Raw genomic sequence first — 26,988 nt, forward strand, 5'->3', positions numbered from 1 at the left:
CCAAGGGATTCCACCAGTATGTCCTCCCTCAGAGAGCCTGACTGTGATATTAGATAACAGATCTACACATATGACAAACATGGTTGACTAGAAAATTAATTTTCATTATTGCCTGATTAATCGTTTGGTCCATAAAACGCGGTACATTAGTGAAAACGTTAGCAGGTATAATGTTTACCAAGTCAGCTGTCGCAGTTTTCCTTATTATCATGCTGACATTTGATAATTAGTACTATAACAACGTACAGCTAAGATTGATGAGACTGTTATTAGTATTAGTATTGGACAAATTAAAATTTTGACATGATGATGGCACTAGAGGAAAAATCAAAGGATCACCAAACTCATTAGGGTTCATCCTCTGAGGACCATGAATGAGCGTTCAAAATTTTGTGCCAATCCATTTAGCATATATTGAGATTTTTCACCAGATAAGTGAAAAAATGGACATGCTGGTGGAACTAGATGTAAAGTTAAGGGATCTCCACAGTATGTAGGATTCATCCTCTGGCGCCAATGAATGTCTGTACAACATTTCAATAGCAACAGCAGTTGTTGAAATATTTCAGTCTGGATCAAAGACGTGGACCAACTGACACTGATCACCTAGAGCCAAGTATGAATATGAAAACTTTGTCTTAAATAGATAGTTGCCAATGCTGCAGCTTTGCCAAACAAACAAAAGGGAAAACATCAAAATCATAAAATAACCAAATATTGCCCAAACTTATTGCCCATCTCTCTGTACATGTTGTAGACTTCTTGCACGAATGCGGCCATTAGGAGTGAATGTGATCCAGATTATTTGGATTAGCCTCCTGGTCTGGGTCCAATGAACACATAACATGCTGACGCCCATTAAACAGACATCTGACCATAGATTTTCATTTTGATATGTCCAACCAATCCTCCTGATGATGTAATGAAAATATCCCTGCATATTGCTCAGCCCTTCAGATGTAAAAGATCATCTGATAAATATAAAATCATCTGATCTGATTTCAAACTGGATGATTGCCATTCAGACTGAAGATAACAACAAGCAGCTTTGAACTGTGTGACTTGCAAGTAATTATCTCACATGAATACCTTAGAAAGAGTGATGATCAAGATTATTGTAAAGCTTGATGAAGATATAGTTGTTGTTAAGATCTCTTAGGTCAAATACTGTCAGTTTAATAATACTGTCACCTAACTAGTGAACTACGATTCATAATCTTGTTTTGTTGATCAATGAAAATTTGGCAAAATGTAATGAAAGTTTTGCAAAATTGTAAAGTAGCAAATTCTTTGGTGTCCAAATGCCTGTCGGGCCATGGAAATATCAATATCTTTTTAATAAAAAGCTTTATTTATAAAAATGCTAACAGAAAATATGGTGCTTTTACAATGAACAACCACCAATCTTTATCATTGCACCAACTCTGCAGCCAACTCGTCAAAGTCCCTGACTCTGAGCCCAGGAGTAATCAATGAACAAAGGGACCCACAAGTGCTCCATTTCCTAAAAAAAGATCCAACATTCAACCCCCTGGAGAGGTGTACCCTGAAGCTGCTGTTTCCCATTTCCGTCCAACCCCTTTAAAAAAATCTTCAAAGCTACTCTTGAAAGGGAATCTAAGAGATTAAAAAAAAAAAAAAAAAAAACTTGTTTAAGCAATCAGATCACATCGGTTCTACTTAGAGAGAAACTCCCAAAAGAGGGAGTGGATTTTAGAAAAAACCTTGATTTACTTCTAGTTAAAAGATGGCACAGCACAGACTTACCGCTGCCACCTGTGACCCAGCCTCCACCTCTGCCTCAATCTCAGCCAGGCTCTTGTACTGCTGTGGAGACTCTATCACCATCTCCTTTTTGGGGGCTTTGCCTGCCCGGCCCTGCATGGTGGTCAGTCCGGTCTCTGTGTAGCCTAAAGTCAGGTGGGGGACTCACTGCACACACACTGCCATGGCAGAAAGTTGCTTGGAGTGTGTGAGAGTTGTGAGATTCCCTCGTCCCTCTCTCACAATAGCCCAGCCTCTCTCTCTCTCTCTCTCTCTCTCTCTCTGTCTCTCTGACTCTCATCAGGAGGGTAGGGCCCCTCCCACCCTCACAGCTGTGCAGCTGTGGTGGATATGTACAGTATGTGATTTTAAGAGAGCAGGAGTGGAGGACAAATCGACCACTCCCCCGTTAAAAACGTAGAAGAGGCCCAGAGATCATATCGTTGCCTTCCTGCTCCATCTGCCTAATGTGTGAGAGTTGAAAACAGAAAGTGTTAGAAAACATAAAAGAAAAGAGCACAAGAAGGGGAGAAAGTTTCTGTAACATTTTAGATTATAGCTTGTATTTGTACATACGGGGTACCAATGAAATACTTACTGACTACCTGTAGGTACAGGGGAAGAAAATATGGGAAATAAGGGGGTAACAAATTTATGTGTGGGGCGGGTCTTCAAATTACTTACACCATTAGCACTTTTTTAATGATTGCAGGGTACAAATAAGCTTGGCCTGTCTATTCTTTGACAGTACTTATGTCATAGAAAGGATCCTACTTAATAGAAATAAAACTGAACTTGACACTGAACATATCAGTAGAAAACATTGACTGAGAATCCATTTTATTTGTTTTCTGCCAAAATATCTGACCTTCTATACAATTTCTGCTCATTGCAACCAAAGCATTATTAAAATTTTTGATGGTTATGCTCAGGTGGCACTTGGTTTAGTTTAGGGAAAGACCACGGGATTGGTTTAATATAGAAAAAAAAAATGCATGAGAGGCAATGTATTCATTAACAGTAAACTTTTAACCAAACTGCTGTAGTTGACTCAGGATTTGAACCGCAGACTCTGCACCTCGTACATACAGAAAATGTGGCACTTCATTCATTCATTCAAAAAACGTTGTCTGTGAGCTTAATCCAGGCAGCGGTTACATTTGCAACCACAGCCTAACTGGGAAAACAAACGAGTATTATATAAACACAACTTCTAAAGAGGTATTGCAACAATAACAAACCAATTAAAATACCATTAATTAATGGCAGATATCACTGAGAGCCTCGATGAGCAGTTGCTTTTAGAGTGTTGCATTTTGGTTATGAGTTTGCTTGCTGTGTTGTAGCTAATGTGGTAGAGTTTCAGTAGTGATGTACTCTGTGTGCGGAGCATGTAGCCCATACGTTACTGCCTCATGCTTTTTGAAGACTTTACTGCAGAACCTGACAACTGTCAAAGGTTAAGGTTAAGTTTGTTTGTTTGCAAGTGAAATAAATTGTATTCACCTCCTTAATTCTTTCGGCTGTGATGATAGGACAGGACATAAAGGCTGGTCTAGGCTTACCTCTAATATCAGTTTTGATTGTCAGATGGATCCTACATTGGAGCCCAAAACTTCATTACAGTTGAAAATATCTAAAAATAACTGTTAGCAGCCACAGTAACAGTATTTAGACACTCAATCTCTGTAGATAAGTTTCTACTCCCCACTGATGTTTTTTCTCTGCTTTGAACTGTTCCTGCGCCGTATCCGCTGCAGCAGGCACCCACAGCAGGGTCTGTAAAACACACTTCCCCCTTATCCGGCTCTTCAGGAACAGTTTGAGTTGCCCCTTGTTTCTCCATCCAGTCAGCATTCTTTCTGAGGAGAATCACTCGCCTTTAATGTTGATACAACAGAGGGACCTTGGCTTAGCTGTCTTGTTTTTTGAGTGCGTGTTTCAGAATGATGACATTTAAAGTTTTCGATGAGGCATTACTGCGGGTAAATTTATGCTAATCCTGTACTCTGAAGATTTTTTTTTCTATTTTACGCTGCATAACAACTGTCAAAACACACTGATGTTTACAAGCCACAGAATCTTTCTGACTCAACAAGCAAGGAGGGGTGGGGGAGAGAGGGGATGACATGCCACAGGTCAGGATGACTTCAAAGGTTATCGTCCCTCCGTTGCAGTCTCAGCATCATCGCTCCTAACAAGATGTAGCACAAAGGCGGGCAAGGATGTGTGCGCATGGGTATGAGTTTCACTTTCTGTACTGCAAGGTTCTCTGATGTGTGAGGCACCGTGCATAATTTCCATAACTTGTTTTAACTGTACTTGCTTCAAAGGGACTTGCTGAAATGAACCATTCAGAGAAATAACTTCTTTTAAAAAGACAGGAAACTGCACAGGGGCTGTAAAATACGGGTGTTCCGCCAACAGGGCATCCGTGAGATGGAAAAAGCTATATGAGCAGCATGATAGTGTGCAGTTACTAATACAAGTGTGTCTCCTTGTTTCCACTCACCAGTTGTCAGATTGTCTTTGTGTATATTGCCAAGCTTTCCAAACCTTTGTTTTGCATACCTGCCTGATTCTTGTTGTTTGCCTGCCTGCTTGACTACAATTCTGCCTGTGACCCCTTTGTACCAATGCCTGCCTGTTTTTTTTTTTTTTGCCTTGTTGAACATTCCAGTAAAAACACTTTACCACTTTACCACTTTAATCATCGATTCTGTTGTGCTTTTGGGTCTTGAGTTACTCAAATCTGGCAACTTTAGTCCAGACTGAAGTATCTCAACAATTATTGGATGGATTGCCATGGAATTTTGTACAGACATTCATGGTGCCCCAGACGATGAGGTCTACCGACTTTGGTGATACTCTGACGTTTCTTCTAGAGGAACCATGAGGTTCACATTTGTGGTTTTGAGTGAAACGTCTCAACAACTATCTGGATGGATTTCCAAGAAAATTGGTATAAACATATTCATCTTCCCTTCAGAATTGATTTTAATAGCTGTGGTGATCCCTTAACTTTTCACGAATGAATTAGGTCATAATAATTTGTCTAATACTTGAGTTTATGACCAAATACCTGATGTTAGCATTTGGCTCAGTGCAGAGGCACTAGTGTGACTGTAGACTCTTATGGTAAAGACTGGTAAAGATTTCCTATGGGAGATGAGTAAATAGTTTCACAAGGCACCGTAGGATTCCAGGCAATGTGATACCAGCCAGTCATGCAAAAAAATGGAAGGTTTGAAAGCAAATAGATGGATAACTCTAGAACCACCCTTTTTAATAAAGGCAGCATTGCTGTTCCAACATCATTGCTGGTAATGCTGTATCCCCAACATACAACAACATAAAACAGGACACAGGCCACAAAACTCTGATAGAGCACATTTAAGAGCTTCTTACTGACCTTGAAGGACTTGAAAACACTCGGATTGTACCTTCTTAAACACCGCGTTATCTTTTCCTGACCATTAAAATTTAAAAGATCAGAATGAACCCCAGATATTTGTAAGAGGAAAGAGTTTGAACATTCTGATTTTTTTTTTTGATGAGAATCGCTGAATGATTTATAAATGAATTTTAAGAAAAAATATTACTTTTCCATCAACTGACTAATCCACAATCAACTAATTCTTTCCAGTGCACCCTTGTATATTCTAAACAGAGGGGAAAACCCAACCAAAAATGCAAGTTTGTGTCATAGTTGGTGCGCCACAACACAACTGTTTTGCTATAAATTAAATTGGATTCTGATGCTCTAGCCGGTTGTAAACATTTATTGCTCCTTTTAGCAGCCTTATTAACTTCAATAGTGTTAGAAAAGGCTAAGGAATTAAATTAAATGGGGAAACTCAATGTGTGTCCTAAAGGATATTTTGGGCTGAAGTATTTAAGCAAATCCTTTGGGGGCTCTGACTTGCCTGTCCCCTGGCGTCAGTCTCTAATGGACTGCTGACTGTACTTTGTCCCCATCGTCCTGCAGAGGCCTCAGTGACGGCGTCACCAGCTCAGCATGATAATCAGCCTCTTGTCAAAGACCCTGGCTGCTCTGAGGTCATCCCGCTTCATTCACCCACATCTCTGGAGCAGTCTCACGCCATCACGCTTCCTGGAGCTATCACTGGTAACATGCCAGCAATACCACAAAGATGTATGCATTTGTATCTAAATGTTTGTAGGGAGTGAAAATTAGTTTATGAGACCATCTGCGTAAGAGCTTGACGTAAAGAAAACTGCTGTCAGAGAGGGAGAATGAGGGATGAGGAGGTGGAGAAGGATGGTGTCCATTTGTTTTTACACAGCTTGGACCCATTAGGACATGTTAGCCTTCCACACCCTTCCCAAAAGGCACACACACACACACACACACACACACACACACACACACACACACACACACACACACACACACACACACACACACACACACACACACACACACACACATATATATATATATATAAACGTAGAGGATCACACAAGTCTGTGGAGAATTGCATAAGGGCCAGCTGACGTAATGTTTGGGAGCCGACCATTGCAACAGGCGCCCTGGAGAGAGGAAGTGTCAGGGTGTTGCCTGAAGTGAAAATAAGTGAAACTCCCCCTTCAGCCTGATCATCCTCCACACACATGCTACACACACAGATGTAATAATCACATGCAAGTTAGCTCCCTGACCTAAAACTGACTTATATGTCACAAGCCATTGCCTGTCACACAAACTAAAAATGCAGGATGCCCTTTAATAAAAAAGGAGATCAGTGGTCTGGCGTATGGCCACCGTTATCTTACTTTTCCTCCAGGTAATATATGGAACAACATATGGGACAAGTTATATATGAAACAAGAGAGGGGAGTTTCCTTAGTCTCAATGATGTCAGAGCACTCAGAGGTGCTAAGAGCTCGGCTCAAGACTGTATATCAACATCAGCTGAAGTGCAGAAATACCCTGAATGGGATTAATCCACAAGAACTAAATGAAGATGCAAAACATGAATTTGCTGACTGAGGTTCGCTCAGTGTCCTGTCTGTTTGACAAAGAGATGATCCATGGTTTGTGCTGGACCAAAATGCTAAAAGTTCATCTCAGTGTAGCAGGACTTCTGAAATTGTTTAATGTCTACATCCCATACAATATTGATTCATGTATATGACAAATGAGTCAGTAAATAATCAAAACATTGTACAGGAAAACAAAATTAAATTGTGATAGGTGACCTGGATCCATGGAATTCAACACTTGACGTGATCTTGCCAACGCATGGTGCAGCAGTAAGGCCCAGTTACACCAGCATTCAAAAAGGTGCTGACCAACAGCAAGCCATCTTGATAGTGGTGACTTCTGAGGGAACGGAGAGGAGTCAGTGTGTTGCACCCTCCTCTATCGGTGTGTAAACTGATTCACAAAATAGGCATGGTCTTAAGACAGTTATGAGACTGGAGTGGATGGGACAAAAACGACAAAACGTCTTCTTAATAAACTTTGTGAATTTATTGTCCTAGGTAGGGAAGATTTTTCCCCTTTCAATCGAATGAAATGCAGTACAATCTTGAGAACTGATGCCAGCGAGGAATTAAAAGCTCAGTACGAAGAGAGCTATTGTGACTGAATAGCAGTAACCTAGCCGGTTAGCGTGTCAGCATTTAGCTCAACAGGCACAGCGGTTTACCCACTCGTTCCCATGAGTAGTCCCCACCTCACCAAGCCTCGTGAACATTTCATGATCATACCACACCCACACAGTCCTGATGAAGCAGATTCGCATTTTGAGTATTACACATACCAGAAAGAGGGCTGTAAAGCACTGTCAGCACTGTCAATGGTGCAAATTTGCATTTCAAAGTTGAAATTTAAAAAAAAAAATTTGGTGGATTGACTTGCTCCCTGCAGGTGAATCCACTAATTGCGGTAATTCCATTGGAATGCAGTGACATGTAGGTGCTTTAACTGCTGGTGTGTCTGGCCTGTAATAAATAATACCTAAGGGTCTTTTCTCTAACTTTAATTGTTGCTTGTTTAGTAATGAATATTTCATGTTACAGAGAAATACTTAACATTTAAAAAGGCGTTTTCACAGTCATTAAAATTCATACATAGATGATATCAGCATTGCAACAGCGGGGTTATGCCCCTACTGACAGAAGAGATCAAAGTCAAAAGACCATAATTACATAACTTATGTTTTCCAGCTTCATAAATGATGAAATGAAACATTACATTACATTTGGCAATATAATTTTTTACTGTGTATTTTAATTCTAAGGAAGCACAGGATGTCAGAATCTGCATTCTGGTTGTGAGATCAAGGCGTGTTTTCCAGCTTAAAAAAAAAATCACTATAATTTGGGTATCAATGGGAAGAGATATTCCGTTGCAACTGCAGATGTAACTGTTGTTTTTATGGAAAGGTTAAGGGAGGCCAACCACAGCTTAACGACTGCAAGGGAAATACTGCATCCAAAAGTGATGGTGGTTTGTAGTGAATGTCCTTGACTCAGCGTACACTGGCAGTCCAACTTAACCCCCTCGCTATTGATTGTCCATTAAATTTGCTTGACTTAACGCAGGGCAGGCTCCTGGCTAATGGAGCTAACTTGAGGGAAGGAGCTTATTGTAGCAGTGCATAAATTTGATTGGCAGACAATGTAGCTATAGGGGAAAAAGAACTCAAAAAAAATCTCAAGACCTAGATTTTACTTTCCCCTCTCAGTAAAAGCAAACTCGCTCTAATCCTGAGGTTTATCTTATATTTGCTTGCAGCCAAATGTTAAGCTTTTGATGTGCTTCACCAGTAATTGTGTAATCAGGGGCGCTGAAATATACACTCGACTTCTAAATGTAGTTCCTCAAGGGAGTCTATTAGGAGGATTATTAGCCAAAATTCTGCTGATGTGTGTAGTAACTCGTGTTTAATCCGACGAGTTTCCCCTCTATCTATAAATTATTCATTTTTTTTTCCAACTGGTTTCTACTCTCAAAAGAGACATACCATATCATATGGAAAAAAGCACAAGTGTTCTCCTTTAAAACCAATTTAGGGGAAAATTCAGTTACCTGGATTGAACCCATAAACAGTTAATACCACTAAATGCTTATTTTCTGCAACAATCTGTTGTGTTTCTGGGGATAGACCCTCCTTGTCATATGGAGACTGAAATATAGTTATTTACTAATTTAAACTAAATTAAACTGACCTGCAGTTTTGTGTGTTAAACATGCTGGCTAACAACTGCATAAAAATTAAACTGGAAAAAGTGGAGTTTAATTTGAATAAAAACACAACTGATTACAAAGTAGTGGAAAATGATTGGAAATTACCCACATACACGACAGGAGAGAAGTTATAATATGAAGCGGGCTTTACCGGAGCAGAGGTTGGAATCCAGAGTTGCGATCCCCTCAAACTCAGTGTTTCCTCCTCCTCCTCCAGAGCCCCCAGCTCCATGGCCCCCTTAATGTAGCCACAGTTCTTCTCAAAGATGGAGCGCAGCCCCTCCAACAGAACCACACTGGTGGTGCATCCCATGGTGCCACCAGACGCTCACAGCAACCATGCAGGAAAAAAAAAATGATCTCACTGTTGTAACCTTATCTCTTAACACTTTAATTTCAGCTCCAGGCAGGTGCCGTTGTCCCGGCTTGGTCTCTCAACCCTGACCTCTTCCACATCTAGAAAAAGTCCTCTTCCAGGTGCACTGACAGGTTCTAAACGTCACTGAGGTATCGGTTTATTTTTTCCACAGCTGAGGAGGATTCCCAGTCATTTCCGCTGAAACACAACCACTACCTACGATAGCAAATCTCAGCTCAAGTGCCGGGCCGCTGGGTCGTATCCTCCTGTGTGCCGCTCAGTGGGGATGGAGGGATGAGGGATGAGTGAACTAAGCAGAGAAGCTGAGCTGCTCACTCACTCGCAGCAGGGCGTTGACTCTTCGACTCAGCTTCCGTCCTCCTTCCTTCTGCTGGGGGATAAGGATGCTCGGATGCTCTTACTTTGCTCTCTCCTCCTGCCTCCTCTTCACCGGTCTGCAATCTCTCCCTCTTTTCCCAACCTTGCCATCACTCCCCCATGCTAGTCACTCTCACTTCTTCTCTCCTCCCTCATTCGCTCTCCCGGCAGGCTCTCTCCCTCCCTCGCTCTCACAGCTCAGTCATTTCTCTGACTCTGCGTGCTTTGTCAACAGTAAAAGGATACTGTTAGAAACAAAGACACACATACAGACTCAGACACACACGGACACTTACACACACACAAACCGACTGCTGCGGACAATGTTTTACTCTTTCCCTCCTTCGTCTTTCTCCTACTGACAATGAAATTACAAGCGAGGCAGTCATCTTTCTGATGTCATTTACATGAATTCCAAGACAAAAAGAAATGCTTTAACTTCTCTAGACCCGTTGCCAGGACCAGAGCCGTTAACACTTCATTGGTTGGACCCATTAAGCCTGATGCGTCATAGGACAACCAGGACAAACCTGACAACCTTCTGCATTTCATCTAATTAATATCACAGTATCCCGCCATCCTCTCTCCTGAAGCAAGGGTATTAGCTGAAGGATTTTTTATTTAAGCTAATTTAAATGCATATAAAAATTCCCGGGATTTTCTTCTGCTTCTCTCCGGTAGCTGGTGTAAATATTTCAAATGTTTGACACACTCACCCACTACCTGGTGGATGTAGCAACAAAATGAGTAAGGAGAAGCAGAGTCATTAAAAAGAAAAGTGAAAGCACAAAGTAGAATCAGTGTTTGGATTTGGATGTCATACCAGGTCTGAGAGAAGCTGTAGTAGCAAAACCCCTGAGTGTATTGAACTGAGCAACGGTGCATTTTAGTGCTCATGAAGCATGTGATATTGTGAGATTAAAGCTGCAGAAAATGTTGGGAGCAAATATTTTCACAATTTAGATGAAAGCTGCAGTCAAAAAAAAGCCCCTGGAACTTGGACCATTAGTTGCTTTTGGTTCGGAGAGCTGGTATTGTTCCAAAACTGTAATTCTTAACCAAAAAATGTCTCCTGTTCAACACTGCAGGAAAAGGGATCTTTTAGATACTGTTTGATGATACAGTCAGTGGGGGAAAGAGAAACAAGTTGTACACACAACACTGACATATTGTCACCTAGAAACAAAGAAAGGTCAAAATCGAAGCAGCAGAGGCCAAGATATCCTGTCTAATTGTCCCTTAGTATGGCTCAAGCTTCAAAAACACTGGATACTACAATTCCCACTCACTGGTATCTTCCGTTAGACCCTGTCTGGCTGGTAAATGCCCATGTCTGTCAGACTTCATGCCTCCAGTCTAATGCAAGATAGCTGTGATGACATCAAGAGGGTTATTTCCTCTGACTTCCTTCAGAGACACAGAAGACATTACAAAACTAGTTTCTTTCATTGCAGTATTTCCAGGCCCATTCAAAAAGCACTGGCAGCATTCACCTCTCTCCATTGCATTAGGGCTGGTCCTCAAAGGATGCATTAATGTAATCAAATCCAAACCGCACCCCCTAATGCACCCAATAACCTTTTCGCACAGAAATCTGTGAATAACAATGACATTGCACCAGACCCCAAAATTATTTTATCAGAATCCGCAATTCTGGAATCTGACATTGGCAGCCTTGGACCAACATTGTGGATTTTTAAAAAAGCTTTTCATTGTAGAGAACCCTTAACAAAACACGGTCTTTTAATCTGAAAAGAAAACACACAACAATTAAATATGAGAGTTCAAGGCTGGTTTCCTGGCAACAACTGCTATTTCAGTGTAGGTAAAGGCATGAATGAGGGATATTTTCGGGGGAAAGCCACCACTCATGCCAATAACCATCACTGTTTTTCTCATTTCATAAACCAAATACGTCAAACGAGACTTGTATAGAGATTTACAGGGTGAATGACTAAATGAAACCCTGATTTCCACGACCTAATGAATGTGAAAGTACCAGCTTTCTGCTAAGTGCTGACACAATAATAAAGACACAGCACAAACACACACAAACACACACACGCACAAGAGCTTCTTCTCTACAGCTCTAAGAAAGCACAAGTCTTTGTCTTCACATGTTGAGATTCTTACAGGATGATTATTTCTCTACAATACTTCTGGGATATTAGACAGAGTGCCAAGGTAGAAGACATGCATCACTGCTGCCTCCCACAGGCTGCTCCTAACACCGCAACAACACTGAAGCCTGATGACTCGCTGGGGAAAAAGCCGGGCGATGGTTCTTACCTCCACTTTTCTAAGAGATTTTTCGGGAACCCTGCCTCCACGTCAACATATATCAGAGCAAACAGAAACGATGCACAGCAAACTGCGAGTCTGTACAAAAGGGTAGAAACGTGTAATCGTGAAAGCTTTGACATAGACATACTGTAACGTGACCCAGAGAGCATGGAAAGCGGAGCAGTGTTTCAAGTCACAGAGTGGAAGCCAGGTTTCACTGCAGCAGTCTGATGTAAGGGACATGGACAAACTATCTATGGCTTGTTTTGCAAAATTAAGTTTGCTACCTAGAAAGAAACCACAATACTCTTTAGTGGATTAGAGTTGTGAAAATTCTCAATTTGAGATTTTTACATTGTGGTTATGACCAGAATTATCAAGAAAAAATACTTTTTATTTGACTATTAGAGAGTCTGAGGCTGCAAGTCACACCCCCAATTATTCCTTATAATGGATATTCAAAGTTAAGAAGTAGGGGGCACTTTTAGTCACTCCAGTTTTTTATACTAGTGACCGTGGAACAAGACTACAAGTCTGCAGCCATGCTAGCAACACTGTAAGGCTGTACGGGGCTGCTTTGAACTAAACGCTAACAAACTTCAAATTCATCCAGTAGTTATGGAGGTATTTCGAGTGTCAGTTCAAAGTGTCAGGGAATCCCCAAAGTCAGCAGGATACATCTTTCTGGTAGCCATGAATGTCTGTGGCAAATTTGGTGCCCCCTCCATCAAATACATATTGAGATATTTTCATTGAATAAGCGAAGGCTTTGATCTGCTGAAAAGCAAGACGATCAGCGAAGTCATTATAGACCGACGTGGCCATCCTTAGAGCCACGCTGCTACCGTGGCTTAAAATTACTCCTGAAATTACCAGATTTTCCTTCTGATTTTAAATGTAACATGACATTTTTCAGCCACCCAGCATGAGAGGGGGATTTTGGATTTTTCCAACTAATCAGGGCAACACAACAGGCTAACAGGGAGGACAATGCAACAGCATTGTTAATATTCTTAGACCAGACTGGTCTTACACTGAAAATATCAAAGGATTTGTTTTAATCAGTTTGGTTTTAGAATTTAAGGACTGAACCTCAGAAGTTATGCAGATCAAGATATGACCAAAGCATGTGAATCAGAGTAGCTGGAGACAATTCCGTCACAAGTGGGATCTAAATTATATTTTAGATAATTTGGTTTTTGCTCAATTATGTCTACTGTAGGAAGAGGAGTCATGTTCTTGTTCAAGGAGTTCTTTCCAAGTCTCTTTCCAAAGTGGGGGGCCCAGGATCGTGTTCTCATTGAGCTTTTACTATTTAAGTGCAACTTTAACTGATTTTTCTCCTCATCTTGAGGAAATGTGTCAATACTTTCATCAGGGACCTAAATTCAGGCTAACAATAATGAATGTTAGTGTAGAATCTGGGTTACGACCATGTGATTTGAGTATTGAGTAGCTCACGAAAGGCCTGCAGGTAATATGGCAGACTGGAACAGAAGAGCTCTGCCCAGGCACAAGGTTTTGGCTGTGTTCAATACTCTTTAAGGCTAACTAACCAGTAATGTGTAAAACCTGCACACTGCTGCTGCGTTTGTTTATATTATTTTCTAACTAAGGCGCTGGTTGATGTGCTCTAATTCTACTTATCTCTGCCTAACATTCACATGGAAGGATTCTAAGGCAGCCAAAAGGATCACAAATGTTTTCCACACTAAAGTCTAATGGCTATTTTTAGACATGCAAAAGAGAACTGGATGTGCAATTGTGTCAATTGGGTCAATTGGGAGGAAATTTTTATGGTCACTGCCCATTTTTGCAGACTGCCGGCTGCACTGCTGATTGAAATAGGAACAGTTTTGTTAATTATAGTTATATTAATGGAACCACTACAAATAAAGGACACAAAGTAAAAGTGGCACTCCACCAGTTTTACACATAAAATTCAGGTTAATCATCATGGGGGGTCCTAGTCAGCCCGTGCAAGCAGTTGTATAATGTCTTCTGTGGTTCTGGAGGGGCCTTGTCAAGTCTGAGAAAAATAACCCTGATGACGGGATAGTTATGGGGCAATGTCATCAGGGTTATTTCAGCTTGGGTAGACTACAACTTTGTAACAGAAAACCTGAATTATAAATGGAATGGTTTGAAAAGTGTTGACATTTATCAGGCAGGGAGGGACTAACCAGATATGCTATTGGCTGCATTTTGGGAAATGTAGGTTCCAGTGTTTTTGGAGATTGACCCTTGTAGTCTCTAATATTGGGGGTTAAAAGTCAAGATATCTCAGCTTCTGTCAGCTTCCCTAACTATATGCAAGTGCAATATTAAATTGCTGGAGTATCCCCCCTAAAAAAAGGACAGTGGTCCTGGTACGTAACTCCACTACAAAATCAAAAAGGAATAAAAAGCACAAAAACATTTTTAAAAAATCCATGGCAATATAGATTATGTAATACGCAAACAGTTTTGAGTTGCTAATGCTCTATTCCATAGACGGTATAGTGTTTTTGATATGCCTCCAGACTATAATTGAATGCACTTAAATGGGAGGATGTACTGTAATTTCAGCTGAAAAGCATCACAGGTTATCCACGAGTGTAAAGCCCAGTTTGAGCCACACTAGTGGCGTGACTCTAGGGATGGCTACGTCGGCCTGACAGTCGCTGCACTACATTGGCGAGACTGAAATATCTCAACAACTACCGGATGGATTGCTAAACCACTATCATGAACCTGGTAAACCTTATACCTGCTTATCATCATAATGTTAGCATGCCGATGTTAGCATTTAGCTTAAAGCACAGAGTTGCTAGCATGGCTGTAGACTCATAAACTGTGGCCCACATCCATACTACATTCTATACAGTATATAAAACACACATTAAAAATCAGCATACTTTGCCATTTATACTGACAGGAAATTATACATTCAATGGGATGTCAGTTGTCTTAACACTTTGGAATGTCACTGACAATTACACTTAACAAAAAAACATCAAAATATTTTTCCCAAGATTTAATACTTCTTTTTTCCAAGCGCTCTCTTTGGAGCTGTCTCACCGCCACCCACAATTTATTCTAATGTTTTTCAGCTGTCAGCCTCTCCCCCATTTCCTTTGCACATTGCATTGTGGGAGGACAGTGTCAATCAGCAGCACACTCTGAAATCAACAGTATTTGGAATGCATATTTGGTTTTAGCATACTTTGTTTTGTCACTTTTCACTTTTGTTTTCATTTTTTTCTTATTAAAGGGCTCAAGATCCCGCTCTTTGTAGAATTTGCATGCATTTATACAATCTAAGTACGGTCATATCAAAGAAAAGAATAGGGGGGTGTGCTGTTTTTATGTCAAGATGGAGCTAATTAAATAAGATAAAGTAGTGTAGTAAATTAAAACATTATAACCCAGAGCAAGTAGTGGGGGGTGACACAATGTTCTTAAATCATACACTGTCAGTCACAATAAAAAGCTATACTGTCTAATATTTATACTGAGTCTTTTAATATTACTTTAGCCTAAGTACTTTATGAATATGATTTAATTTGGCAGCCACATCTTTCCCTGAAAATTTGATTCATTCAACCATTGATGTACTGATGTACTGTGTCTGTTTCTTTAGTTTTTTCACATTGTTAACAGACTTTTTTGCAGTATTGAGACAATATTGAAAAAAAATGGTTGGGATTGCAGTTGAAGTTTATGCAACAGTCTCCTAAAATTACTGCTTACTTACTACTGAATATAATGCTGCTGTCTGCTAAAACCTAAGGCAAATTCCTCCAGTAAACAAGAAAGGAACCTAACAACACTAAAGATGTTGCAATAAGCTGAAATCTCCCTTACACACTCGCTTGAATTAACACTGTGGGCCATGTAGCAGAAAAAACAACATGCAGCAGGTTTCCAATAAAAATGATGTGGTACACAAACAAGAACGGACTTTTTCATTTGAGAGCCTGCAGGCTCTGAAGAATGATGACAGCCCTGTTTGGTGGAAACTGGCAACATGTCAAAATCATGTCACAGAGTAGAAATTTTGTATTATAGAGATGCTGAATCTTGCTGTTTTCTGTCATTCATAAAACCAGAAGCGGAATTTCAGGGCCGCAGACAGACAAATGGCACTCTACATATACAAACACACACATGCCAGACTGGCTGCGGGTGTTACCATCAGTGTAAGGCTGGTAACAACACAGAGCATGGGGTAGCCTAAATAAAGATGACATGGAAACCACACGACCAGTTAAAAGCTCTAGCCTCTTAACCACCAACCCCGCAGAAAAGCAAATGTCCTGCTTCATCACAGCTCCTGTATCATGACGCAGATATAGGTCAACGGTGCTAAAAGCATGTGCAAATCTGCAGATCATCTCTCCCAGGTTTTTTATGGTCTAATCAGACCAAATCCTCTGGAGTGGAACTCACTCTTAAGTGGAGTTCCACATTTTGAACCACTGGTTTTAACCAACTATTAATGGGACGTGCTATTAAGGTCTCAGGATGCACATTACGTGGTTAGTGTTTCTCATGCCCAAAGGTTTGGGTGTCTATTTTAGGAGGAAATAGTGTACAGGAGTGGAAACCTGTGTGAGTCTCATAGCTGGAAAGAAAGAGAGTTGGCAAAGAACCAAAAACATAAAAAGAAAAAAGACAGAATTTGAGTGTTTGGATGCATTTTCTATAGCAAATGTGTGTGTGTTTGCACGAATAATTAGTAAAGATACTCATTCAGCAAAGCTGGAGAGGGCAGACAGATGAAAAAAAAAAAAAAAAAGCTCTAAGCAAGCATTTCCCGCAGTTGGAAGTGATTATTAAAACTGCAGGGGCTGTCTTTACTGCTCTACCGCCTGGCTTTCACTTGGTTTACTAAGGCATAGCTGAGAGCCAGCCACACCTGCAATAACCGTGGTGCGTCCATCCAACTTGCTCCCTGAGCTGGCCGCAGCTCTTGAAGCTAGAAGATTTATCCCGTATGCAGGTATTCATAATTGATGGTCCCCTAGGTACTTAGTGTGACACCGTGTTAGAGAGGAGAAAGAGGGCAAGTTTAAAAATAGCCAGGACACCTACCGTCTTCTCATCCATTATTAAATATAGCCCAGAGATCTGATCTGACATCTATTATGCCACTCCACACTGTGGACTAAGACAGAATTAATAGGCAACTATGACATAATTGCCGAGTGCGGAGATCAAGACTAAATAATGCATCGTGTTCCATGTATACCAGGAGGAGGAGCATGTATGACATTTAATACCTGCGCTTCATTTACAAAACACTTCCTACATTCTCATTCCTGCATCCTTTTTGGTTTGAACCTAAAAAAGAAAAAAGTTTGATATGTTTGCATCACGGCAGTTAAAGATCATGCCACAATCCAACGCCAGCCAACCTGCTTTATGCTGAGTGTAATTTGAGTTGTCGAGGAAGGTCTTTGATGTCCAGCACACTATATATATTTGCTTTTACCATACCAGCATGTCGGCTCCATGTCAAAAGGGGCAGACGAAACGGCTGCACATGAAGGACACGGTCAAAAATAGAGTTACAAGAATGGGCACATTTTTCTCAGATGTACCATAACAGGCGCATAATTAGGGCCCAAATGGATACCCTTTCGATTCACCTCAAAGATACAAAATAAATAGATAAAGTAGTGTCTGATAGCTTAAAGCGTCCATTTCAACCTGTACTAAATGTTACTAGGTCAGTTCAAGGTCTGCACGTAAAAGTCAGTTTCCTCATTGTGTGGATTACTACTCTGCTTGTGCTCCGGTACCACGAGTGGAAAAGGTGTCAAAAGGTGTAAGGGAACACACACAAGAACCTTAATCATTTGGTATTAGGAGAAAAATGTAAAATGCAAAAAAACAAAACAGGTAGATTTTATGTCACTTGGTGTAGAGTACATAATTACACTTCACTATGCACAAAAAGTAGCTAAAGGTACTGCCCTGTTGTTACATTTCTTTGAATCAAAATGTATACGTCTGCTCAACTTTGTTTTCTTTTGGTTTTTTTTGGTGAGTCTACCGCCTCACTGTACTACTACTGCGTTGCACAGTATCTGCATCAAGATCGACCCACCGGCTTCATAAGGTGTGGAGAAAGGCCGAGCTGAAACCACAGGGGCTAAGTTACTGGATGCTTGGTTTTACAAAGCGAATGTCGTTTCAACTGACACGAGGGAGAGTAAAGAAACACCTAGTCAAATATCACTAAGGGCTCCGTCTAAGGTCAGGGGAGCAGACAGAAGCTTAAACAACCGGACACGTACAAGCTCATGTGGAAAAATGTATCTATATTTTCGTGATATAAAAATAAACAAGCCCCACTTCTCAGATCTCATTTTAACTGAAACCAAACTGCCTGTGCCTTCGGGTGACTTCGTTGCAAGATCCATGGGCACACTGGGACCATGGAGAGAGACAGCGGCCATAACTGACAGCAAAAGCCATTAGTTGCCGAAAAATGGCACATTGATCACCACTGGGCGACACAGCCACGGGGTTAGTCACGTCAGTGCTGTGGACAAGTCTCCGAGGAGGAGCCTACTACAGGAGACAAACTGAACCACAATCAGTGCAGTCTACAGAGACAAGAGGACCCAATCTACATCCAAGAATGACCTTAGGAGGGAACGGCTTTGGGCAGTTTTACCTTTGATCCGCGGTTTCTGCCAAACCTCTCTGGTTGCAAGGTGCACCAGAGGGGGTAGGATAACAGGATGAACTACAGAAGTGTGCACGTGTGTGTGTGTGTGTGTGTCTCTCTCTCTCTCTCTCTCTTTCTTTGTGTGTCGTCTTTCTCGTCCCTTCAGAACTGGTGGTGTATATTTCAGTCACCTGGCAACCCCCCTGTGAGAAGGTTGTAACGATACACACCCCGCAGAATACGTACACATTCAATGGTCATAAACGATGACTGGTGCGCGCTTCGACGTGCAGTAGGTGGTCCAACTTTAACTAACTGGAAAGACGGCGGTGCCTCCTCCCAGCACTGCCCCTGAGCGAGGCAATGAATTTCGAACCAAATCTAGCTGAAAGCCACTAAAAATAATACCATATATTATACCGTAAAACCCCCATGTGCATTCAGTCTCCTCGTGTTAGTGTGTGACAGTTGAGCTCTTCCTCCTACCATCAACACTGACGTCCTGACAGCCTCGGAGACGCTTTGCCTCAGCTCCGCGGCGGTGCCCGGTTTGTTGAGGCCCCGGGCAAACTTCCTCGCCTCAGGTGGAGCAGAAGCCATGGTGCAGCCCACCTGTCATGGGACAGTCAGGTATTCAGAGGGCTAGGATACGAGGGCTGCCCCCCCCCCCCCCCGGCGGCGCCGCTCCGGTGTGTCCGACCTGCGTTAACTCGCACGCTGACGCCGTTTTACCCTGCCGTTAACGCCTCTTCTTCAACTTTACGGCTCGGTCTTTGTGGACCCCGTAGTGCTCGGCTTCCCTGGTCGACTGCACCCGGAGAGCAAGACCGGAGAGCCCGCGCCGTGCTCTGTCCCGTCAGCGAAGGTCCCTTGCTCCACCGCCACGCCCCCCCTTCCTCAGTGTAGCCTAAAGATGTCCCCCGGGGCAGCGCTGTTAACTCAGACATCCATCGTATTTCGAGGCTTTCCATGGGGAATAATTGCCGCTCTATATAACCCGACTGCGTTATTTCTCAAATGTGGCCATTAGACACTCAAAAGTGACTTTACAGTTCCCAAATACCACCGGCATTTTCCCTCTTCTGGGTCACTGTCACGTTTCCATACAAGCTAGTGTTAGAAATATCAAAGGCGATTTAGGTAACAGTCAATGCCTTAATTCTTGTATGAAAACAAGGCGCATAAAGTACCTGAGCAGCACTCGACAGCTCACTATTTTGAGGTTATATAACAACAAACCGCACAGTTTTGCCTTACGCACACGCTAACATGGCCACCTACTGGAGTAATGACCGCTTTAACCACACAGCCGGTGCTCTAGGTTTTAAGCCTTCTATGTATTTTGAATGACCACACGGTGGCAGTAAAGTAACACTAACTGTTAACCATCTTGTGATGCCTTTAAGAGCAATTGGAAAATATAAAGACAATTTTACAGCTACATTAGCGCTACTATTATTATCATCATCATATTTCTGGAAAAATTAAAAAAAAATTTAATCCTCGATATTTTTTTTTTTTTTCTATAAATACGCAAATTGCTTGGACATTTCCCCTTGGGTATTTGCATTAGAATGCAGGCGTTACACTTGTAGGCTAAGTTATTCTTCCTAATTTGTTTACAGTGGTTTCCTGAACCACTTGTTATTTTGCTGAGTTGTAAATGAGCTTTTATGAACTATCCGTGATGGAACGTTTCAGTCACAACTCAGTGCTATGATGAAAATGTATTGACCTATCGGCGGTCACATCTCATAATTTATGAGAATTATATCGAGAGCCTGAATGCAGCATATTTTTCCGGGGTGTTGTATCCACAGTCTACGGCGCAGCGACGCTGTGGCACGCCTCCTGACTGTGCAGGACTGTCCTCCACCCCCAACACTAACCCACAGCAACCTGATACCGGAGACGAGCGGTCCAGACAACCCTGCAAACGAGGCGTTCCCAGCCGCCCTGCTTGCCTGCCTGCCTGTCTGTCTGTCTGCCCAGCGGAGCTCCAAACCGTTAATGCCAAACGCTGCCAAAGATCAGACGAAGACATCTCCACCCTCCGTCGTCTGCCAGCACCGGAGTAATGATCTCGTCTTTCACCACCCAGGAAAGCTCAATGTAGGCGCGGTTTACTCGTGAATTATGTTTTTCCCACAACGAGGAACGTGAAATATGATGGGACGGGAAAAACTAACTGGCTAGCTGTTAGGCTAACGCCTGTTAGCTTCGTTAGCAGTCAGCTTTCAACCTAAGCGAGCCAATTGGCTAAGGTTTATATTCCAAATTCATGCCTGTTGTTTAGAAATAGTGCACGGTTTTTGAAAGTGTACGGCTAAGAATGGTGTGTGTATAGGCGAATTAGCTGTGCGTCGTTTTTTTGCGATAAATTCTCTCTTTGCCTAAGTTTTCTAGCACCAGACAGTCGCCCTAGGCAGCTAGCATGTTAGCTAGCAGATATGGACGTTGTTCGCTGGCTAGTTGTAAATGGCAGATCCGAAAAATAAGTTAGCTGCTTGGTTTGTCTGCCCGGTCTCTGCTAGAGTCGATAGCAGGGCTAACGTAACTTTTGTAGGCAGTTAATGTTAATTGCTAAATCACTTCAAGCGACCCCGCCACAACAGCGCCTTTTTTCGCATCAATTCTCGATGTGTTGTTCCATGCCTGAGAGAGCAGTTCAAGTTATTGAGCTGACGTGAGGAAAAGGGGGTGAAAACTAAGTGGTAGCTGAAAAAGAAGAGGACCAGAACAAGTAATACAAGACTTGGAGGAGCTCCCACCACAAAATCAAAAGTCGATGTACACTGTCATGGCTGTTGGCCGAATCACGATGAAATCCCTCGCTAAATTTGGGTTTTGCCTGGCTATTCTCCTGACTTCTGTGACCGGTAAGTGTCTTGCTAGTAAATAGATTTTTTGGAAGGAGGGAATTGTGCTTCTCAAACATTTGATTCTTTCCCTTTGGTTTCTGCTGTCTGCGTGTCATCCACATAACCGGTTTGATGCAGACGTTAATGTAAGCTACTTTAGTTTCTACCCAAATTATGTTTTTTGGCCTGGGGCAGCTTCAGTGTGCTATTTTTGTATACATTTTTTAAAACAATTTTAATACTGACAGTCTTCTTTCTTCTTGTAATCAGATAATATCAGACATAATTTTCTTAAACCATCGTATACTCTTTGTGGATTAATGTGTCTGCCTGTCTGAATGTCTGTCCCTTATCTATCCGTTCCATCTTGTTGTCTGCCTGGCTCATTTCTGTGAAGCTCATCTCATTGTAGTTAAGTAAACCTTCATAGATATGGCCCCTTAAACAGAGCAGCAAATGCACCCCTGGCTCCTTTTAATCATTCTGTGTACAAAGGCCTGGAAAAACACTGCCAAACATACCGCAGTCCTTGTCTGCCAAGTTGTGCCCCCCGTTCAAGACTCTGGGCTGAAGCCAGGCTTCTGTGAGACCTTGAGCATGATAAGATAGTAGCAGGGCTGCACAGAGATGGAGGAACAGTGCATTCAGTGAAAAAAAAGGTGGAATGTGTGGGAAGACAGGGAAGGTATTTTACAAGATTGCTTATTTAGGTGATAGAGGTTCAACATGGTGCTCAGGTTTTGGCAGTGTGTTAGAAAATAGGTGGTCTTGTGTAGCCTTGTTTCCTCATCCGGCGTTGCTTCGGACTGTGAGGGTGTGAATGTGTATAAACAGTTTCTTAATAATGTATTATCGTTTCTGTGAGTGTGTGTTATTGTTTTGGCTCCTCCATACATTCATAGACAGGGTATTATCAGAAGCCTAGAATAATAACTACTGTTGCAGAGGGAAGTATGTGAGTGTGGAGCGTAATTTGAATACTCAGTGCGGCTGTGCTCATTACTTAATGCCGATGTGGCTGAGAGACTACGTTCCTATTTGCATTTACATTGGCAGTTAACAGACAAGTGGTAGTCTGAGTATTTTTTCAGTTCCCTCTTGAATAAAATGACAAGCAAGAACTATTATTGTCAACGTTGCATTGCTGAAGGAGAAAGAAGAGGAGCGGAGGAAAGCTTACATGCTTTAACTTAAGGTATGGAAGTGGGGTGATTCAGCGGAGAGAATGGAACATGAAGCATCACCTGAAGAAATGAAACTGTCAGGTGCTTGTGACGTAGGATCAGTTGGGGTGGTTGCAAATTTTCATTCCAATGTATTATAATAAGCAAAATGTAAAGCTGCTGTAATTTATCCTGTCAGAGCACACACACAGACTTTTCTCATCACAAAATATCATTGCCTCGATAAGGTCACCTTTATGAGACATGACATGCAAATTAGTAATCCCCAAAAGCAGTTTAACAACTATGATGCCCCAATAATCATAATCAATAATCACTCAGTAATCAGTACTAGGACAATTAACGGGTACTTAAATGTATGCGTGCCATGTGAACAGCCAATAAATCCAAGTCATTGTACTGTGCAAAAATTAATTAGAGCTGCAGTCAGACTTTGTTGGGATAATCACTGTAAAGAGACAGGAGACAAACCACTCGTTCTGTGCTGCTGTTCATGAATGCCTTGGGATGATGCTTTTAATGATGATGATGAGAGGAAGCAGAGGGCCTAATAGTCTGCAGGAGCATGTTAGTCATCTCTCTGACCTGGCAACTTTCCCTTTGCTCCCTGTCTTTCAACTCCAACAACATTACCGCCTCCTTTCATCCCCCTTCTTCGACTCTCCTATTACATGCATTCATTTCTTTTTCAAATTATTATTAATTTCCTTCCAACTGCCATGTGTTTTAACCTGTTTGCAGCTGAGCCTGGGTCCTCTTTCCGTTCCCTGTCCCCCTGTGACTAATCAGTGAGTGGGTGTATGCCTGCTGCTCGAAAATCTGGAGTAGAAACAGTTCCAAACATGGCACAAGCCTGCAGACACTACCTGCGGCCTGACCACAGGTGTTCTTAGGTAGTGCCCTTAGTTTGGGGCTTCTCTCTACTCCAAATTCTTATCAAGCAAGTTTATCTTGTAGCGTATTCATGCTCAAAATGTATGCCACAACCCACATGCTGGCCCTGGTTTTACTGTTGTCCCAGGTAAGATGGAGGTTTGGGGGTCCATATAAGATTACAGCAGAAATATTATGCTATAGCATAAAATGGAATGCTCATTTGCTCTGCTTGTCCAACCCCTGAAGCTATGTCCTCTGGGCCCCATACTGTGGCATTAACAGGCCCAATGTTAGCCAATTGGGCCGTCTCTCTCCAGCCGCCCCGGGCCAGGGGGGACTCACTCAAGCTGTCAGCTTTGCGGTCACATCAGCGGCTCAAACAAAAGTGAAGTTATTGGCTTCAGATTACAGACTCGTGGTCAATGCCTGAAAGTTTGTTTGATATTTTAAATTGGAACCTACAGAATTTGGTGAGCCAGGTACAGACTGCAGTCAGGCCTGGCATCTAATCACTTTTCAGTGGCAAGGTTGGTTGGAGAAGACCAAGATGAGGGTGAGTCAGAATTACTTAAATGCTAAGTACAGTGAATGCTGAAGAATTTGCCTCGGTGACAGACAAATTGCAGAAGAGACATTTAAAAAACAAGGAAAGCAAGGGCTATAAGAGTGCATAAATCTGTCAAGGAAATATATCCTTGCTGTATTATGACCGGCAATTAACAAACTATCATCATCGATTAATGGGGAGCGCCACCGATTTGTTATGAAAGTGTGCTTCTAGATGTTGGGGAGTGCTACTGCAAATATTAAAAAAAGATGTATTAAGCCTTTTGTGTCTCCAGAGGAAGCTTTGTGAAGTCTGATAAACTGACTCAAGTGCTGTCACTTAAGTTAGTATAGTTTGGTTCTGAAGACTACAGGTTTGAAAATGAAGGAAAAAAATCTCGATGTGTGGAGTTAGAAAGAAGTGAGCTTACCAGACCCCTGTAGCCTGCTCTTCATTTCTGCTAGGCTAGCAGCTCCAGGTTACATTAGCCACTACTAGCATAACACACCTGTATCTCCTACTGAACTGTTGGTGGTCTAAATTGCTTTGTGGGTAATATAGACACCAGGTTTTAACAAGGAAGAAGAATGAGTGGAATAAAAAAGACAATATCTCTGGTTCTGCTGAATCAGCTTTGACTCTTTTTTTTTAAACTGTTCATTGTGAGTCTGAAAACGTTATATATAAAACAGAGAAGGGCAGCAAATTCTTACATTTCGATAAACTGGAACTAGAACGTTTTTGCTTTAAAAAAGAGAGGATGTAGGCAATTATCCAATTATAAAAATAATTTCATATTATTTTCTGCACATAGACCAATTGATTAATCAGCTAATCATTTCATCTCTAAAATAAAGCATCCATCTTATACCACACTCGTATTTCTATAATAACAATTCAGCAAAAATGTATACATTGGTTATAAAAGGCTAGGATGTTGGCTATAATTAAAGCCAGAGACTGTAAGAATGCACCACAAAAATTATAACAAATCATGGTGTAGAAACTAATTTTATACATCTGTGGTGTGAACATGTGTGTGAAGTTAATTGTGTTTGTTTCAGTGAATGGCACTGATTTAGCCCAAATCCAAGGGGCCCACATTGTCAAGATGTATAACCATGGGCCCTAAAGCTAGACTTCTGAATGTGCATTGTGGTCTTTGTGGGATGTGATGCAGCATCCCTCTGGTGGGGAATAGTAAATGAATAAAGGTGGTTCATAAAATGCTAAAATCAGATGTAAAACTGTGAAGCAATCAGTGTGTTGGAGTAAAAGTAGAGGTAGTAAGATGTGTGCTTAGTCAGAGCCAGCAATTTGGCAACAGTATTTGCACAACTGGAGCAATGGAATTTAGACTGTAAATTAAGGAAGTAGTTGCCAAGACTAGAGGACATAAAAGCACTACACCGATTTTGATTCAATTATATATTGCACTCAGTCCACATTGTGAGATATTGCGTGAGGTATCCATTATTTCGTGAGAAGAGATGACACTGACTGCAGCTAGAAACAGGCCAATGAATGGAGGAATTGAGGAGGGGCGTGGGAGGCCATTTGGTCTCTAATACAGCTAGTCTTGTACTCGATTAGATGAAAAAAAATCAATGTCTGTTTCTCTTAGTACCTTGGTTTGAGCTCTGAGCAGAGGTAACAGCAAAGCGAGATACAATAGAACAGTGTTCAGTCGCCCTTCTGGTTTGGCAAAAAGGAGAAATTAGTGGATGTTTTAGAAAACAAAAGGTGCAGCCTTGAGATGGTAACTCAGAGTGACAGCCTATGATTAACACGAAGAGTTCTCCTTGACTAGCAGAGACAATAAGTCTAGAGCGTGCAATAAATGTTGCTCAGAGTATGGACTGAACTGATATGGTTGAGGGGTTTTTTACATGGATAGAAGTATTAAAAAGATGGGTATTTGTTAGAAACTGCAAGGCTTTAAGGTGAGATTGGTCTTGTTTTTACATTCTTTGGTAGCTGGGATGAAAAATCTGGGGCTATTGCTCCGTTTTTTTAGTCGTCCCCTGTATACCATGGATATCGTAAACCTTGTATGTTTCTAACCACGTTAGCTGACAAGAGTTGCAGCAGCAGAATAAGCTGCAGTTCTTAGTTCCTAGTATTACAAGCAGCCAATGTTGAAAACTACAGAATTCTTCTGGGAGACATCCCAGAATGAAAAGAACAGCAGAGGAGAGCAGAAGATGGCTTTTGCGGGTGGGATAAGTATAGTCCTGCTGATTTTTGTGCCTGTTTGTCAGTTTGTACTTGTAAAGCACTTTGTAATCTCTGATTTTGATAAGTGATATATAAATAAACTTTATTATTATCATTGTTGTTTTATTGGATTTTTTAGGTTGATCTTGATACTTAGTTTAAAAAAAAAAAAATTAACAACGTACCAGCCAGTAGTAATTTTTTTTTCAAATATAAACACGTAACATCAACAAACAATCTTGACATGGGCCCCTTTTTAAATTTGTTTTTGCATACCGAATAGGTCATTTTACAGTGTAAAAATGTATATAAAATAAAATGTCTATATAAAATGTTTAAACATAATAGTAAAAAAAAATTGCCTCTCACTATTTCATAAAGGCCGACGTGATCTCATCAATTTGTTCTGTTTTGTCCGGTCCACACTCCAAAACCTAACGATACTTTGTTTACTATGACATAAGAAAAAAAGAAAATCTCACAATTTAGAAGCTGGAACCGGGAAATATTTGATATTTTTGCTTATAAAAATTATTTAACGATTTAATGATCCGTTGCTGATTCATTGGTTTCTTGATCAGCTCATCAGTTAATTGTTTTACTCTTTTTAAAGAGAAGAGGTCTTAGTTTGCCATGACAT

The 26,988-nt window shown here is 41.3% G+C and overlaps 2 protein-coding genes across 5 annotated transcripts in view; one reads left to right on the forward strand and one right to left on the reverse strand.

Annotated features, from left to right (window-relative positions):
• The window catches only part of dock9b (dedicator of cytokinesis 9b), a 62,827-nt gene extending 42,949 nt beyond the window's left edge, over positions 1 to 19,878 (reverse strand). Inside the window, exon 1 of one of the 4 annotated variants that reach the window (XM_040141894.1) lies at positions 19,150 to 19,878. In XM_040141894.1, coding sequence (XP_039997828.1) covers positions 19,150 to 19,263 — 114 coding nt within the window. In that variant the 5' untranslated portion in view covers positions 19,264 to 19,878. Of the gene's footprint in view, positions 1 to 1,767; positions 1,986 to 14,955; positions 15,063 to 18,909; positions 18,999 to 19,149 lie in introns of those variants that run through there. The other 3 variants (XM_040141895.1, XM_040141896.1, XM_040141893.1) reach the window with 3 other exon arrangements.
• A 607-nt stretch (positions 19,879 to 20,485) lies between these two features.
• Positions 20,486 to 26,988, forward strand: part of LOC120797983 (bone morphogenetic protein receptor type-2-like) — a 38,793-nt gene continuing 32,290 nt past the window's right edge. The window contains exon 1 of the mRNA XM_040141855.1: positions 20,486 to 21,542. Within this exon, the coding sequence (XP_039997789.1) occupies positions 21,452 to 21,542 (91 nt within the window). The 5' untranslated portion in view covers positions 20,486 to 21,451. The remainder of the gene's footprint in view (positions 21,543 to 26,988) is intronic.

Source organism: Xiphias gladius, chromosome 13, assembly GCF_016859285.1.
Source record: "Xiphias gladius isolate SHS-SW01 ecotype Sanya breed wild chromosome 13, ASM1685928v1, whole genome shotgun sequence".
Taxonomy (NCBI): Eukaryota; Metazoa; Chordata; class Actinopteri; order Istiophoriformes; family Xiphiidae; genus Xiphias; species Xiphias gladius.